Source organism: Nanorana parkeri, unplaced genomic scaffold, assembly GCF_000935625.1.
Source record: "Nanorana parkeri isolate BGI_ZX_2015 unplaced genomic scaffold, ASM93562v1 scaffold655, whole genome shotgun sequence".
NCBI classification, from domain to species: Eukaryota; Metazoa; Chordata; class Amphibia; order Anura; family Dicroglossidae; genus Nanorana; species Nanorana parkeri.
The window spans coordinates 791,508-807,506 of record NW_017306923.1 but is presented as its reverse complement, the minus strand read 5'-3'; the positions used below and the strand labels follow the sequence as shown (position 1 = coordinate 807,506).

Genomic DNA, 15,999 nt, shown 5'->3' with positions numbered 1-15,999 from the left:
CTTACGTTTCATGAGGAAATAAACATATATTTTCAGCTCTTGACCATCTGTCTTTTTATGCCATTGGTCTTCTCTAAAAAGAAGCAAAGCAGAATATTTCTCCTGGTCCGCAATTTGTCTTTAAAGGGAACTTTGGTCAAAATATTTAGACAAAGTAGAGAAGGGACCAGTCTCGTCTTGGGCTTTCCTTTCTATGACTTCTATGACAGATGGTGCCTCTGCTTTAAAGCATAAGTGAACTCTAGGGCTGCAACTGATGATTATTTTCATCGATTTTTTTCCGATTAATCGGAGAAAAAAACATTTAAATAAATACCATCCTTCATTTAAAATAAAATACACAAATACAGTGTTACAAAGAATAAAACTGCACGCACAATTTTTTGCAATCGCACTGCACTGGAACGCTCAGAATTGCGGTACCGTGCGTTCCAGTGCGGCCAATCACACTGTGGGTGGAAGGCGCATTTGGGGTGCCATCGAAATGAATGGCACTGCAACCCACCTCCTGCAGCAGAATTTGTCAAGCCGAAACCAAAATTGACTTTTTTCCCACCTTTTATAAATGTTTTTTTTTTTATAATTGTAGTGTAAGCACATGGTGTTTGAATAGCTTTAGCCAGGGAATGACGGCTGCCAGTGGCAAGATTCCGCAGACTGCAGCTGAATGTAAATACAGCAGGTAGTGGACTGGGGCAATAGCAAGCCTGCTATTGGCCATTTCAAATTGCAATAGCAGGCTGGCTTTTGCACCTGCCCACTGCTTGCTGTGCACTCCTCCCAGCAAGGAGGAGAGACCTAGGGGATCCAACCAACTAATCGATAATGAGAATAGTTGATGGCCCTAGTTGACAGTTGGTTGCAGCCCTAGTGACCCCATCAATATGTAGCAGCGTTTGGGCCACATATGTGACGGGTGAACGTGAAATATTGAGAAGAATCTGAAGAGTTGTGCAATGTTTGGCTGACCGCATGGTGAAAACTGGCGGTAAAAATGTTCTACTCCAAGAATCTGAGGAGACCCAGAGAGGGATAAGTGCACTCAGAGTATACTTATCCGCCATCTTTTACATTATTGACCAGGCTTGCATTTGTACTCTTATTGTTGCCGGAGAATCCTAAGGTCATAGCAGGTAGTTGAATGCACTCCTGGAGATGGAAGGAATCGGATGAACCCGGAGACAACACAGTTTCACTGCTTTTTATAATGACAAATAAAAGCCTTCGCTGATACTTGGCACTGGCGAGCCATTAAGATTCAGCGTTGCACGGGAATTAAGTGGGATTTTAGCTATTTAGCAGTAATTTGACAGTGAATGGAAATGCGTGTATTTGTGAAGTTGGAATAGTGGGGGGGGCAAGACCCCCAATCGCATCACATCAGCAGCATTGTCTGTAGAAATGTCCACCATATCACCTGAACTGCAGCACAGTGATGTACATATATTGACAGATAGACGTCATATCTGGCAGGCAGATACAAAAGGCAGATTTTTACTCATTACTGCATCATTCAATGTATTCTTTTTTTAATGAAGACAGTGTACCGTATTTTTCCATCTATAAGACGCCCCCATGTATAGGACCGCCCCTGACTTTTCTTACCCAAAATTCAGAAATCAATATTTTCCATGCTCTTTTGCATAACTGATTACATCCAGTTGACATTTTGCAGAGCAAGATAGCCGCTTCCCATTGAATTGGAGCCTTTGGGCTATTGGAAGCCAGTGCAGGGATTGGCAGGGGGGGTGGGGTGGAAGCCAGTGGAGGGATTGGCAGAGGGGTGTTGCAGAAACTGAGCGGTTGGTTAGGTGGATGAGTCTAGCAGGTGCATTCATGATAGAGTGAAGGGGAGGGGAGTCTGTGTAGGTCGGCCAATGAGGAGGGAGTTGCGATAGTCAAGACGAGAGCTAACAAGTGAGTGTATGAGTAATTTTGCGGTTTCATTGGTGAGGAAGGGGGGTATTATGGAGATGTTACGAAGGTGAAGACGGCAGGGTTTGGATAGTGATTGGATGTGGGGAAGAAAGTTGAGGTCCGAGTCAAGGATGACACCTAGCACCTTGGCATGGAGGAGGGTTGGATGGTTGTGTTATCAATCCCAAGCGAAAAGTTGGGGGAAGATGCACGGGAGTTGGGGGAGGTGCACTGGGCTCAGTTTTTTTTTTTTTTTTTAAATCATGACATGTCTATGCATTACCAACTAAAGCAAAAATCTCAGGTTCTGAATTACATGCACATGGCTCTCTTTCAAAATACTTAGCCAGTTTGGTTTAATACAAATACATATGGGCCATTCCAGATCTCTATAATCCAATTGTTGCAGAGTAACAGTTGACAGTGGGGTGCACACAAGCCATGTATAAATTTAATAACACAGGTAAAACTCAGATGACCCCTAAGCTTGAATGATAATTGTCTGCCATATGCGCGTTGCTTGGGTCATGCCTGGCCATTATCTGCTGAATGTCTGTGCGCTCCACTAATTAATACAGGAAGACGTGTCAGTGGATTGTCTATGATAACAACAGACTGGAGAAGACGTCCGTGGACACATCAATAACAGATAATGAGAAGATAAACGCACACCAATTAACTAGAAACTTCTTCATAACCAGCAGGCCATTTGTGAAAACGCTAACGAGCTCGAGCTGGACAATGAGAAAGATAGGCAGTGGCAGGAGCGTGACGTGGCAGGGAAAGTTCTGGGACATTGTCTACACTGCGCTATAGTATATGAGTGCACAGGAAACTATGCGAGTGGCCATTTACTAGCACAGGAATGGAGCAGAACTGTTTTGTCATTAAAAATCCCGGCCAGATACTAAAATACAGTGGTCTATGGCATCTTTATACATTACATATCCAAACGTTGTCATCACATCTATATGATCTTGTTGGACATAATATTCCAAACCCATGGCCATAAATACGGAGTTAAGAAGGGAGAAGAATTGTTTTGTCATTAAATGTCCTGGCCAGATACTAGAATAAGATGAGGTGGTCTATGGCATCTTTATACATTACATATCCAAACGTTTGTCATCACATCTATATGATCTTATTGGACATGATTGTCCAAACCCATGGCAATAAATATGAAGCTGGCCCTCCTTTGCAGCTAAAACAGCCTCCACTATTCTGGGAAGGGTCACCACAAGATTTTGGAGCGTGTCTGTAGGAATTTGTGGCCATTTGTGAGGTCAGGGACTGATGTTGTATGAGAAGACCGGGCTCACAATCGGCATTCCAAATCACCCCAAAGGTGTCCAGTAGGGTTGAGGTCAGGACACTGTCCAGGATACTGGAGTTCCTCCACACCAAACTGTTCCAACTATGTCCTTATGGAGCTGGATTGGACATCCCTTTCCAAAACAATGATCATTAATATGGGGTTGCCCCTCTTCTTGACTTCATAACAGCCTCCACTCTGCTTGTGAAGTCAGGTACTGATGCTGGATGAGAAGACCTGGCTCACAATTGGCATTCCAAATCACCCCAAAAGGTGTTCCATAGGGTTGAGGTCAGGACTCTGTCCAGGAAACTGGTGTTGGATAAGACCTAGCTCGCCATCAGCTTTCCAATTTATCCCAAAGATGTTTGATAGGGCCCACAGCCTGTCCAGCACACTCAAGTTCCTCCACACCAAACTCGTCAACTACAGTATGTCTTTATGGATCTGGCTTTGTACACGGGGCACAGTCATTCTAGAACTGAAAAGTGTCTTCACCAAACTGTTATCACAAGGTTGGAAGAGCATAACTGTCTAAAATGTATTTGTATGCAGTAGTATTAACAGAACCCTTCACTGGAATTTGTTCTAAACCCCTGTTATTAAACAACCAACCTGGACCTGGAAGTCATCGTGGCCAGTGTGGTAGCTTACTACTGAAGCTTTCAGGACTGTGGACCTGGTATAATTCTTAGCAAGGACAGTGCATAGGATTGGCACATATTTCTGGGTTTATGCCGGATTCCTCCAAATACTCTAATTTCCTCCCCTAACCCCAAAAAATATTCCCATAGTACAACTAGTTTGGGCAGACTGAGTGTTTATACAAGTGTACATATGATGGGGGCATTACAATGTAAGCTCCTTTGGTACAGAAACTGATGCGATCGGCTCAGTCTTCTTGAATTATTACAAGTGAGCCAGTAAATGTCACAGAATGTACCGGGGATGTAGAGAAAGAACAGATAAGAGTAGATAGGGAACTATAGAAAGGTACTTACCCGCAAAACACTTAGAACAGAGATTCATCGTCTTACTGGACCTGAGAGAGAAGAGCAACAACAATGAGTCACATTGGCTGTAAAATGTTTATAGAAATATAAATAAAGGTTTGTAAAATAAAAACAAAAACACAAATGCATATACAGAATACAATCATTGGAGGTATGCTGCACATAAAGTTACCAGAATACTATTTTTGTGGCGATAGGGAGCCTTTAAAGATGAGGAAGGATGTGGGTGCTTAAAGAAGAACTCCGGGCAGAAATAATCCTAACCCTTGCAGTGGTGCCACCGCCCTTGCAAGGGTTACGATTTTCTGCCTAGAGTTCTTCTTTAAGGTCAGGTTGTATTAAAGTGGACCGAAGCTGAAAATGTAAACACTCATCTTATAGAGAGCTTCTGAAACGTTAATTATGCCTAAGCAGTATCTGAAAAATGAATTCTAAAAAAACAGCAGTGCACTGCCAGCACTTGGATGCTCCTGTTATATAGACTTATAACCGTATATCTGCAGTGTGACATCTCAGGCACTGCTGTCTCCGACAGTCTTGCCCGATTTGGTGATGTCACTACTGTGCTGTTCAATGTTCTCCTTGCTGGAGAGGAAGCCGTACCCGAGGACCTGCAAAGCAAGGATCTCCCTGCTTCTGCTGCAATCATTTTAAGGATCTGTGCTTCTTCCACCTCTTCTGCGGCTTCATCATTACCCCACCAGAGTCATCAGATCACCAGACATCAGGGGGGGAACGCTGATTATAGCAAAATGGCCTTCACAGTGCAGAAGGCGGCATGATAAGTATGTAATGGGGAAAAGATCAACTGCCGGGAGACCACAGGCAATGCTGGCAAAAAAGCTCCTCTATCTTAGCACATTAGTCAAAAACTGTCTATCGGTAAGAATGGGTGTCATCCTTAAAGTGTATGTAAACCTTAAAATGTACATAGTTGGGGATTATATTCCTTTGTCCCCAAATGTATTTAGTGAGTTCTTTTTATTTCCTAAAAGGCAAAAAAAATCTGGTGATTCTGCCCATTGCCATCGTCCGGCTTCTGACCACGCTAGACACAGATACATCTTAAAGCAGACCTTTAGCCCCTTTCACTAAAAATCACCTCCGCATGCAGCTCTGCATGCTGATATAAAAACATCTTACATTCATTAAACATATTTTTCTTTTGCTTCCTGGTCCTCTTGGGCATTAGTGATGTAATCTGTGCCCGAGCGTTGCATCCTGGGAAAGTTACATCAGCAGAGCATTGCTAGAAATCTCATCTGTTATCTCAGATCTCAGGGAAAGGCATTTTCCTCCTTTGAGATGATGTGCATGGTCACATGTCCTAGTCGCATGTGCCAGTGTAAAGGGAGATATAGTAACCTGCCCTTAGTAAAAATGGCTGCTGTGAGAAGAATGGGGAGGAAAAGGAAAATAAGGTATGCAGAGAATACAAAGCCGGCAATTATCTAGAAGTGTTTGTAGATTGTCATCACTAAACATTTCTAAAGGTGTGTTTGACGTCATTTCAAAGATATGGGTAAAGTTCCCCTTTAATGTGGTCAGTTTGTAACTGTGCCCGTATTCCCGTGGTCAGAAGGCGGCTGAATCGCCACGCACCCCAGCCAGCCCTGGTGCTACAGGACGCTGTGTCTGTACAGCCGTGTTTAGAAGGTTACTAACACACCCCCCTTGCACACAACGATGGACCTGCGGGCACTGGAGAGTAGTAGAGATGCAACTGGAGCAGTAAATAAACAACAGTATATCACCAGCCCCCATTCTCAATATCGTCCATTCACAAATGTCTTGTATTTTTTCAAAGAATGCAAGACTATCTGTGATTGGAGGAGAGGAAGGGGCGGGGATGTGAAAGTTCAGCATTGTATGCCGGAGACGGCGTGCTGCAAGGTAAGATTTGTACACTTTGCAGACACTCTCTGCTCATAACATCCAGCTTTTTCATTATAATCTATGCACCCAGTGTGGTGTGTAAATGATCATTTTGCCCGGAGTGTGGCTTTAAACCTATTTACCAAACCTTAATTTGTATAACGGTGGCTTTTATAGGCTTATATTACCCAAAAGATATAATTCCTTTCTTTCGATTTCCTTGACTTTACCGATGCTTTTACATCAGCTATTTCTTGAACGGCTGGTTTAGCTATAGGGTCCCTTTAAAGATATACACTGCCTGGCCAAAAAAAAAAAAAGTCACCACCTGGATTTCAAGAAGTGCCATGATCTGGGGTTGCTTCAGTTGGTCAAGTATAGGTTCAGCAACGTTATGTCTCCAAAAAATGAGGTCAGCTGCCTCCCTGAATAAACTGAATGACCAGGTTTCTCCATCAATGGATTTTCTCTTCCCTGATGGCACATTGGGCATATTCCAAGATGGCAATGCCAGGATTCATCGGGCTCAGATTGTGAAAGAGTGGTTCAGGGAGCATGAGACATCATTGTCACACATGGATTGGCCACCACAGAGTCCAGACCTTAACCCCATTGAGAATCTTTGGGATGTGCTGGAGAAGACTTTACAAATTAATACAACTCTGGATGGGAAATAAATGTTGTGACATTGAATAAGCTTATGGAAACGAACCCACGGCGAATGTGTGCCGTAATCAAAAGCTAAAGGCAGTCCAATTAAATATTAGAGTGTGTGACTTTTTTTTGGCCAGGCAGTGTATCTTATATTACATAAGTAATCAGTTGACTTGAAACATTTATTTCCAGTTTCGCGCAAACCTAAAATTAAGGTAAAAAAACGACATGAAAACTATCATGTTAAACAAGCCTCCCTCCCGCTCCCAAACATTCCAGGCGCCGGGGATCTGTCGCGAAGAGATCGTTAGTAGGAGATCAGCTTGCACTCTACGTCGTTCGAGAACAACTTACGCTTATCACACAAGTGGCTGACGCACCGCACAGCCATTGCAACACGGTCTAATAACAGCCCTTTAAACAAACTGTAAAGCAAAACACAATCGTATTTGTCAGATCGGAGAAAGAACAAGCTTCATGCTGGGCCAAATGGTCTCTTTATGTTGGCGTTCCAATCTTGGCACCAAACTGCAATAAACAAAAGCTTTCATATAAATATTTGGAGCATGCGCCCGGGCAGAAGGAACAGATTCTGCATGCCACAGGCTGTGCGTCATAAATCAAGCCACTAACAGTCGCAGAAGACAGAGCTTTGTTTTTCCTTTGTTCCAAAATGAATTCTAATATAATTAAAGCCCCCTTCTCCAGACATAATATGACCCTCCCCCACCCCTTCCTGCCACCTCCCCCTGAACACAACTTGCAGGTTTTTTATTTTTTCATACCCTGTGAAGCAACTTATGCTAATGCTAATCAAGCACTGCAAATGGTTTCCTCGCCGGCCGGTCCCCTTGTAATGATGTCACTCCTTACCCGGAGCTTGCCATGGGACAATCAATGGGCAGTGTCTTCGTCACACAGTGATGTGGACACCACAAGAAGGACCTTGCCCGATGTAAATGAAGGGCGGAGAGTAGAATTGGCACAGGGGATCATGTGATTCTGGCTTTCAACAAAAACAATTGGCATCTAGGTAAGTTTTTGGGGCCAGAAATCAGAGTGGGGTGGGGGTTAGTTTTATCCCTGTGATGACCGTTAACAACTTCATTGCGTGATTGGAAACTCAAGACAGATATTTATGAAATATCACCATATGTACCTTCAAATACTCCTAATATAGGTCCTGGTATCTGTATTTATATTATCTCCAACACTGAGTGTGGAAAGTGAAACGCTGAGCTAGCAGACAGGCCTGAATAATAAATCGGTCTGGCCAAAATAGGGGGCAGAGGGTTCCATTGGACAGATTTTTCCTCATTTCCGGTCTTAAAAAAACCAAAACAAAAGCACGAGAGAGTAAATCTCTCTAAACGGAGTGCAAATCCCCTCTTTGTCCTCACTGGAACAGATGCCCACATAGGAAACTTTCCCCTCACCCCCTGTTCCAATGATAATTGGTAAAGCTGCGTCTTCTGTTTACATCCGGCGGGGTCCTTCTTCAGGTGTCCATATCACTGGTTGTGTAACTCTTCCCATTGGTAGTGGTGGTGACTCTTGCAGTGATGGGGTCCTCCCACATCAGTTTCAGACGCATGGTACCTACATACACGAGGATGGTGAGGGGACCAAACCCAAAGAGATGAGTGGGGAAAAAGTGCTAGGTCCCCAAAGGCAGGAAAAGGCATTGTGCAGAGAGCAAAGTGTGAGTATGAGAGATTACACTGCGGGAAGGGTTATGAACAACGCTAATCAGAAAGATAATTTGTGCACAATTAAAATGCGATTTTTGCCTGGAGCCGGGCCTTCGATCTCCCAAAACTTTCTGATCTGATGACAATGGTCACCAGAACAAAGAAACCCAGAGTAATGGGATCTCCAAATCTATCCAAAACGTTAAATGATGGAGTTGGAACCCGAACCTTTCTTATTACTGCAAAAATAAATTGCTCAGCATGTGAAAAAGTAAAAAGGCAGTACCGGGCTTCTAACAGGTTTTACATGACAGCCCACCTCAGGGTCATTCAACCCGCCCCGGCATCATTCAGCCCGCCCCGGCATCATTCAGCCCGCACCTCCCAAGAAAAAAATAATAGATTCAAGTATTTGCTTTTTATTTTTCGTGTTTGCTGAATCTGTTTGGTGTTGTATCTGAGACATATAAATGTACACAGAACGCACACACGGCCACATTGTAGCCAAAGATAAAAGAAGTAATTCAGCCCAAAAAATAAACAGTGACTGACTACAAACAGCCTTTCTTCTGGGTAATCAAAGGCTACGAGAAGAACTAGACAAAGAGAGAAAGCCGATAGATTATGGAGTCCCCGAACTCCTCCACCGGCACAGACCCCCGTCCCTGAACTCCTCCACCAGCACAGACGGCGAGAGGCACCTAAGTTTGGAAGAGAATTGTTTATTATTAGGAAGCTCCTGTTCAGGTCTCTGTGACTTCATATACAAGCCAGACGGTCTCTATAAATAGCCTGCAAGAAAAGGGCAACACCAGACTGCATTCCTCCGCCGCCGCTGTGTATAGAAAAGACAAGAACACTCCACAGTCAGATGACAGGCCAACCAGACGCAAACAAAATCCTAATCAATCTGGCAAAATCCTTCATTAAAGAACGGAGCAATACCTGGTAATTGTCAGCTGTTTCCAAGGACCACCAACATATTAGGGGCAAGACTAAGGGATCTATTAATAAGGCATTCACAGAGGCATTCACCCTGCAAATCTCTGAACGTTCGTGCTGTGCGAATAGAGGCAAAAACGAACATTCCTAATATATTTTCTTTTCAGTTTGAGTGTAATGTAATACCACATTATGGCCTCTAGCTGGAGGTGAGGAGCATATGAAGGAAGTTATTATTTCCTGTACTCCTCAGCTCCATCTAGTGGCCATAATGTGGTATTACATCATATTCAACATTAAAAGAAAATATACTAATAGCACATTATGGCCACTAGATGGAGCTCAGGAGTACCGGCAATAAATACCACATATGCTGCTCAGCTTCATCTAGTGGCCATAATGTGGTATTACATTCAAACTGAAAAGAAAATATAAGAACTTTTCCCTTTATTCAGAGATTAGTATTTGTGTTCTGTGCCGGGGCCTTGGGGACCCCCTTAAAAAATAAAAAAACGAAATATGAGTGGAGATCCCACCGTTCCCACCACTTCACTACCCTATCACACCACAGTTTTTTTTCGGTATTGCTCTGCACCCAGAACCATATATCTCTCTTCCTCGTTCTCCTTTCCTTCCCTATTCTCCTCATTTGTTTATCCGTATGTTTTTCGATACCGTAAACAATATGTTATTCTTTTTCTGGGAATATTCATCAGCCCTGCGTTATGAGCAATGTATTGTACTGATTTCCTTTGTTCTTTGACAAAATCTTAATGAAAATAAAAATACTAAATATGAAAAGGAATGGATCTTATCCCAGCAGTCCTTGGGATGTGTAATGACCATAGTGCCTAATATACAGGTAAGCACCAAAGTGAGAATCTACAAACCTCCACAAAGCACACCAACATTACAGTAAGAATTTAAATGGCTGCATTTAGACAATATCTGCTTATCCCGGGGATCAGCTATAAGACGGGAATGGGGGGAAATCTTCCAATGGGGACACCTCTTTCAGTCACAACTTGACAAGTTTGGGTCCTTCCCTACACTAGCAAAATTAATATTGCTGTTCGGGCAAAAGAAAAAAACACAAAAACTAAAATCAATAAATACACGCACATTAATAAAAGAAAAAAATGTGCATTTGGGTTTTTTTGCATTTGAGCCTGCGAAGCATTGCGACCGCGATCAGTGGGTGGCAGGTGCAATGCTCTGGGCTCCTGCAGACTCTTCCTCTCGTCCATGCCCGTAGCTTGGTACGGATTTTCAGCTAAGGGACGGGACGAAGTATTATTGGACTACAAGTGCGGTGAGAGCTTCAGTCCCTCTGCCACTGTGGGACTTGTACTCTAAACATTCACAGATCCCGTAAATGATCTGTGAATGGATGACACTGTGCGAGTGGAGCCATGCTGGAAAAAAGAAAAAGCAGCCTACGGGGAGAAGGCAAGGCAGGTAAGAATTCAGGTAAGTGTGTGTGTGTTGGGGGGGGGTTGCTTTATATATATATATATAAATAATGGAGCTGACATACATTGTAGAGGAGAGGGGATGAAAGAGTTAAAAACATTACTATACTTTATTACTGCTGCTGCAGCTTGTTTTCACTAGTAATGAATGGATGACTCACCCATTCATTAGTTACTTTACACTCCCCTTCCTCGTTTGTAAGAGGAAGGGGAGGACATGGCAATGTAAACACCGCCATGCGATCGCTTCCCCTGTCCAAAGCTCTCCACTGTATAATGACAGCAGGAGCAGTGGCTTCTGCACACACAGGGCGTGAGCATGGGAGGACGTACTGGTACGTCCCTCCGGAACAATGGCTATAAATGCAGTGGCCGGTCTGCAGGCAATTACAGATTAGTGCAGAGATCCATCCACGTCAGATCAGTGCAGAGATCCAGCTCCCTGCAGGTATCCCCCCCCCCCCATCGCTAACTGGCGGAACGGAGAGGGAGGGGGCGGGTACAGCTGGCTCTGCCTCTAGATAGGCAGAGCGAGCTGTCAATCACGCAGCTGGGCGGATCCAGACAGTAATGTCGGGATCCGTTCCGGGTGCGGCGGTCTCAGTATACTGTGAGCTACAGCTCGCGGTATACTGAACTTTGGATGACGGGGAGGACGCTAGTTTGTGTCCTCCCATTACCCTTAGGAGAACTATGGGGAAAAGCCCTGACCGCATAGTTCTCCTTTAATAAACTTCCGACCCGCCTCCCATTGTTCACACTGAAGTGAATGCACAGGAAGGACGACAGATTCTCTTTCAGCAACATCCCCGTATCTCAGAAGGTGACAGCTGGCTGATTTTATCGTTGTCGCACATAAACCGCCAGATGTTAAATGATCTTCTCCCTTCTCTCCTCCCAACCTCCCCGCACGGAAAAAATCCTCATTTGTAGGGAACATCTCAATGTCTTCATCCGAAAAAGGAAGACAGAAACTTTTCCAGCTCCTCCGAGTCACCCATTGTCTAGTTTTCTAAAACGGCACGGGCAATGAGAACTTTGTGAACACCCGCTGCTTGCTCGGCCCGAGCAGACGAGCGCTGTGCTATTCACTCGCATTTCAACTACACGGAGGAATAAAAAGAATCAAACTCAATCGTTAGAGCAGAACGCCGGGAAAATGTTTTATTAACCCTTGCAATGGGGCTATCCCTGAACTGCAAGGGTTAACTGTTCATTTTGGTCTAGGGAGGAAAATACAGGTTTTAGGTGGGTTTTCGTTAAAACTGACCAGCAGTGGGGTCTCTGCAGAAGTCCAAAAAGCTGGGTCAGAGATACAACTCTCCAATCAGCAGAGAACACCAGCTTTGATACTTGACAAATATAGGTCGGATTCAGCAGGGGTCATGCGAGTAGAATGGCCCGGCCGCTGCCAGTGTGCTGTAGAGGAGAACTCCTGGCCTTTGGAGGGGAGCAGTGGTCTCTCTGCAGAGGTCCGCCACAAACCCTGATGTTTCAGAGCCTAAGCTCTCCAATCAGTAGGGAGCATGGACCTTGCTGATGGTAGAACTATAGGTCTGTCTCCAGAGTGGGAGTGTCAGACCTCTTCAGAGAGACGACTGCTTCCACACAGAGAGCAAGGGTCCTTCTCTACAACGCTCTGCCAGGGGACAGGCTTTTCTACTTAAGCTGTAGCTGCTTTCTAATTAACACAAACTGTAATACAATGCACACTTGATGTAAAACAAAAACGTTGAAACTAGGGATGCACCGATACCGATTTTTTGCTTTCGGTACTCGCCAATACCGAGTACCTATACCGGTGCTTCCGCTGGCATGGAGCTGTCTTCCCGGGCAATCAGGATGCCGGGTGGCGGATAATGACATGCCGCCCGGCTTCCTGATTGTCCTGGACGCCAGCTTCATGTTGTTTGTTCGGCTCAATTGTGATTGGCCGGGAAACCAGCTTCCCAGCCAACCAGCAAGGAGCCGGCTGTTCCCGGCGGCTCGATGCTAATTGGCCAAGAAGCCAGCCAATCAGGAAGCCAGGAGGCGGGTCATTGCTCACCACCCGGCTTCCTGATTGGCCAGGAAGCCGACTCCATGCCCCCCTACAGGACTGCCGGTCAGAGGAAAATCGGAGTATTTGGGCGAGTACGAGTACTCATCCAAATACTCGGTATCGGCACCAATGACAATACTAGTATCGGTGCATCCTTAGTTGAAACAGATCACTACTGGAAAGGACTCACATTTGCTCAACATTTGGAGCCGATACGCACCAGAGAACTTCTAGAAGCAGAACACTTCCACACATCTGTGATATTTCCTTTAAAGTATTACTTTGCGGCGAGGCTCAGACACCGGGCTTTATGGAAGCTCCCATGTCTTTTGAAGAAGGGGAAGAGATCAATGCGGCGTTTCTCGGGGGCCGTATAGAAAAGGCTCCCTTTAAAGGGCACCATATTGTTCCCGAGGCTGAGCTATTCTTCCCACACATGCCAAAAGAAGAGCTTCCCCATCTGAAGTGGGTAAAAGAAGTAACAAGGCGAGGAGAGTTAACCTTTCGGGAACAAAAGGCGGCAGCGTGAGGGAGGGCCGGAGCTGGACCTGGAACCCAGAGTCGGCGGTATTCAGCTTATTCATAATAGATCCCGTCGATATGTTTGTGTGGAAAGGCTGCGCGGCTCCGCTGGAGGATTTGCCTTCAATAGAAGAATTCTCTGTCCATTCACAACTCAAAGATAGATGCTAAAAGTCACTGGGAACGCGAGGCATTGTGGAGAGCGCGACGAAGGGAGATATAGAAAGTTCTGTCTGATGATCCGTGTCATATTGCTGTATCCACAGTCATGTGCAGGAGTCTGCCGCAGCCAACAGCACCCAACAACGGCAAAGAGGTTATTAATAGGAAACGTGAAGACCAAAAATCCCCAAAAATGGTGACTGGTGTCTGCATCACCATAGCGGGAGATCCCAGATATATAGACAGTCATGCTGGTAATATCAGCCCTGCCCACACACACCTGCGGAAGGTGGTTTTTTCCTCACGGACAATGTGGATGAAGCTTCCTATGACCCCAGAACCTCTAATTGAGAGCCACCCACCCCACACGAGCATGGGTCCTCCTCACCAAAAAAGTGCAACCGATCCGGAATCTCTGACAGTTCTGTGCAGCTGGATAGCAATGAGTGCAATTCTTCCCCTGGTAAGCCTCATCGACCTCTGTAGCTGAAGGAACTAAATAAATTTAGCCCAATTTTCAAAGAACCAACATTCCCCCTAGTCCCCATCCCAGCAGTGACACAGTAGCTCAGCTCCCTCTGCTGCCCCCTCCCTGCAATGACTTATCCATACAGCTCCCCCGTCTCAGCAGTGATTCAGCAACTCCGCTCCATCTACTTCCTCCTTAAAACCCAACTGTCCAGCAGCGGTCTCTCTGTAGGAGGTCCAAAATAGCGGTGTCAGAGAGGACTCTCATCAGCAGAGAACACGAGCTTTGCCAATTGCAGAACTACAGGTCTGACTCAGCAGGGGGCACGCGAGTAGAAAAGCCTGCGCCCTGCCAGCGTGCTGTAGAGAAGGACCCTTGCTCTCTGTGTAGAACCAATGGTCCCCCCAGAGATTCAGAGCTAGAGCTCTCCAATCAGTATGACACATGAGCTTTGCAGATTTCAGAACTATAGGTCTGACTCAAGCTGGGGGTGTACGAGTAGAAAAGCCTGTGCCATGCCAGTGTGCTGCAGAGAAGGACCCTTGCTCTCGGTGTAGAAGCAGTGGTCTCTGTGCAGAGGTCAGACACCCCACCTTTTGATTTAACGCTAGAGCTCTATGATCAGCAGACAGCATGAGCTTTGCTCATGGCAGAACTATAGGTGTGACTCAGCAGGGGGAATGTTGGACCTCTGCAGAGAGACCAATGCTTCCACACACAAAGCAAGGGCCCTTCTCTGCAGAGCGCTGACAGGGGAAAGGCTTTTCTTCTAAGGTTGTGGCTGCTTTCTAAATAAAACAAACTAACATGTCCATTCAGCTCCCCCCTCCCAGCAGTCACTCAGCAGCTCAGCTCCCCCCCAGCAATGAGTCATCAGCTCTGCTCCCTCTGCTGCCCCCTCCCTTCAGTGGCTCAGCAGGTAGTCACCCTGCTTCCACCTCCCATCAATGATTGATTAATTCAGCTCACCTTGCTTACACATTTCATATTCGACTCTGAATTTCAGCTCAGCCCAGTCCCCTTCCCACACCAGCACCCACGTTTCTCATCCAGCAATGGCTCAGCAGCTCTGGTCACCCTGCTCTCCCTCCCAGCAGTGACGGAGTATTTCAGCTCACCCCATTTACCCATCTCAGCAGTGAGTTAGCAGTTCATCTCCCCTTATTTCCCCCCTCTCAGCAGTAAATTAAGCAGCCTTCTTAAACCCCCCTGGGACTCTGATAGGGGGGGCTGACCTGAGATGCCAGTCACTGATGAAAGGGGGAGCAGAGCTGGAGAGACTTGACCTTTAAAGATGAATTGCTCCATATTGTTTATAGCTACAGATGTCAGTGGGGGCTTTTACTAAAACGTATTTATTGCTTGTTCCGAATGTGCAAATAATTTAACGTCCGTTGCCTGGCTACACGTCATTATACACTTTAAAGATTAATTGCTCCATAATGATTGCAGCTACGGATGTCAGTGGTGGCTTGTTTTAAAGCTTATTGTTTGCTTGTTCTAATCGATTTTGAAAATAATCGTTAGCTGCAGCTCTAGAATATGCAAATACTTTAACGTCTGTTGCCCGGCCACGAGGCATTTTAAAGTAGAACTCCAGTCAAAACAAAGGGGTTGGATAGGAAAGGCGGTTAGAAACCGTTTCACTCAGGGTCATAAATTGGCCATAAATCTAAGGCAGCAATTGTGTTTTCTGGTTCAAACGCCGCCCTCCAATGCTCCCTTTTAGATGAAGCATGCACAGTACAGAAGTCATGACACAAGCATATGAAGTTTCACCTTGCGGTGCTGTGAACAGCTCCTTGTCACTTTCCTGCAATGCATTAAATAAAGTCTAGATTAAAAGGAAAAGCTGCAATGCAAAGATAAACAGCCGAGTGAGTGATTCGGGTTGTTTAGCGGCGTCGCTCCTGCGTTCTGTAATCC

The 15,999-nt window shown here is 45.3% G+C and overlaps 1 protein-coding gene across 1 annotated transcript in view; it reads right to left on the bottom strand.

Moving 5' to 3' along the window:
• ZFAND3 (zinc finger AN1-type containing 3) overlaps positions 1-15,999 on the bottom strand; it is a 138,495-nt gene that overhangs the window by 83,764 nt on the left and 38,732 nt on the right. The window contains exon 2 of the mRNA XM_018563334.1: positions 4,234-4,274. Within this exon, the coding sequence (XP_018418836.1) occupies positions 4,234-4,274 (41 nt within the window). The remainder of the gene's footprint in view (positions 1-4,233; positions 4,275-15,999) is intronic.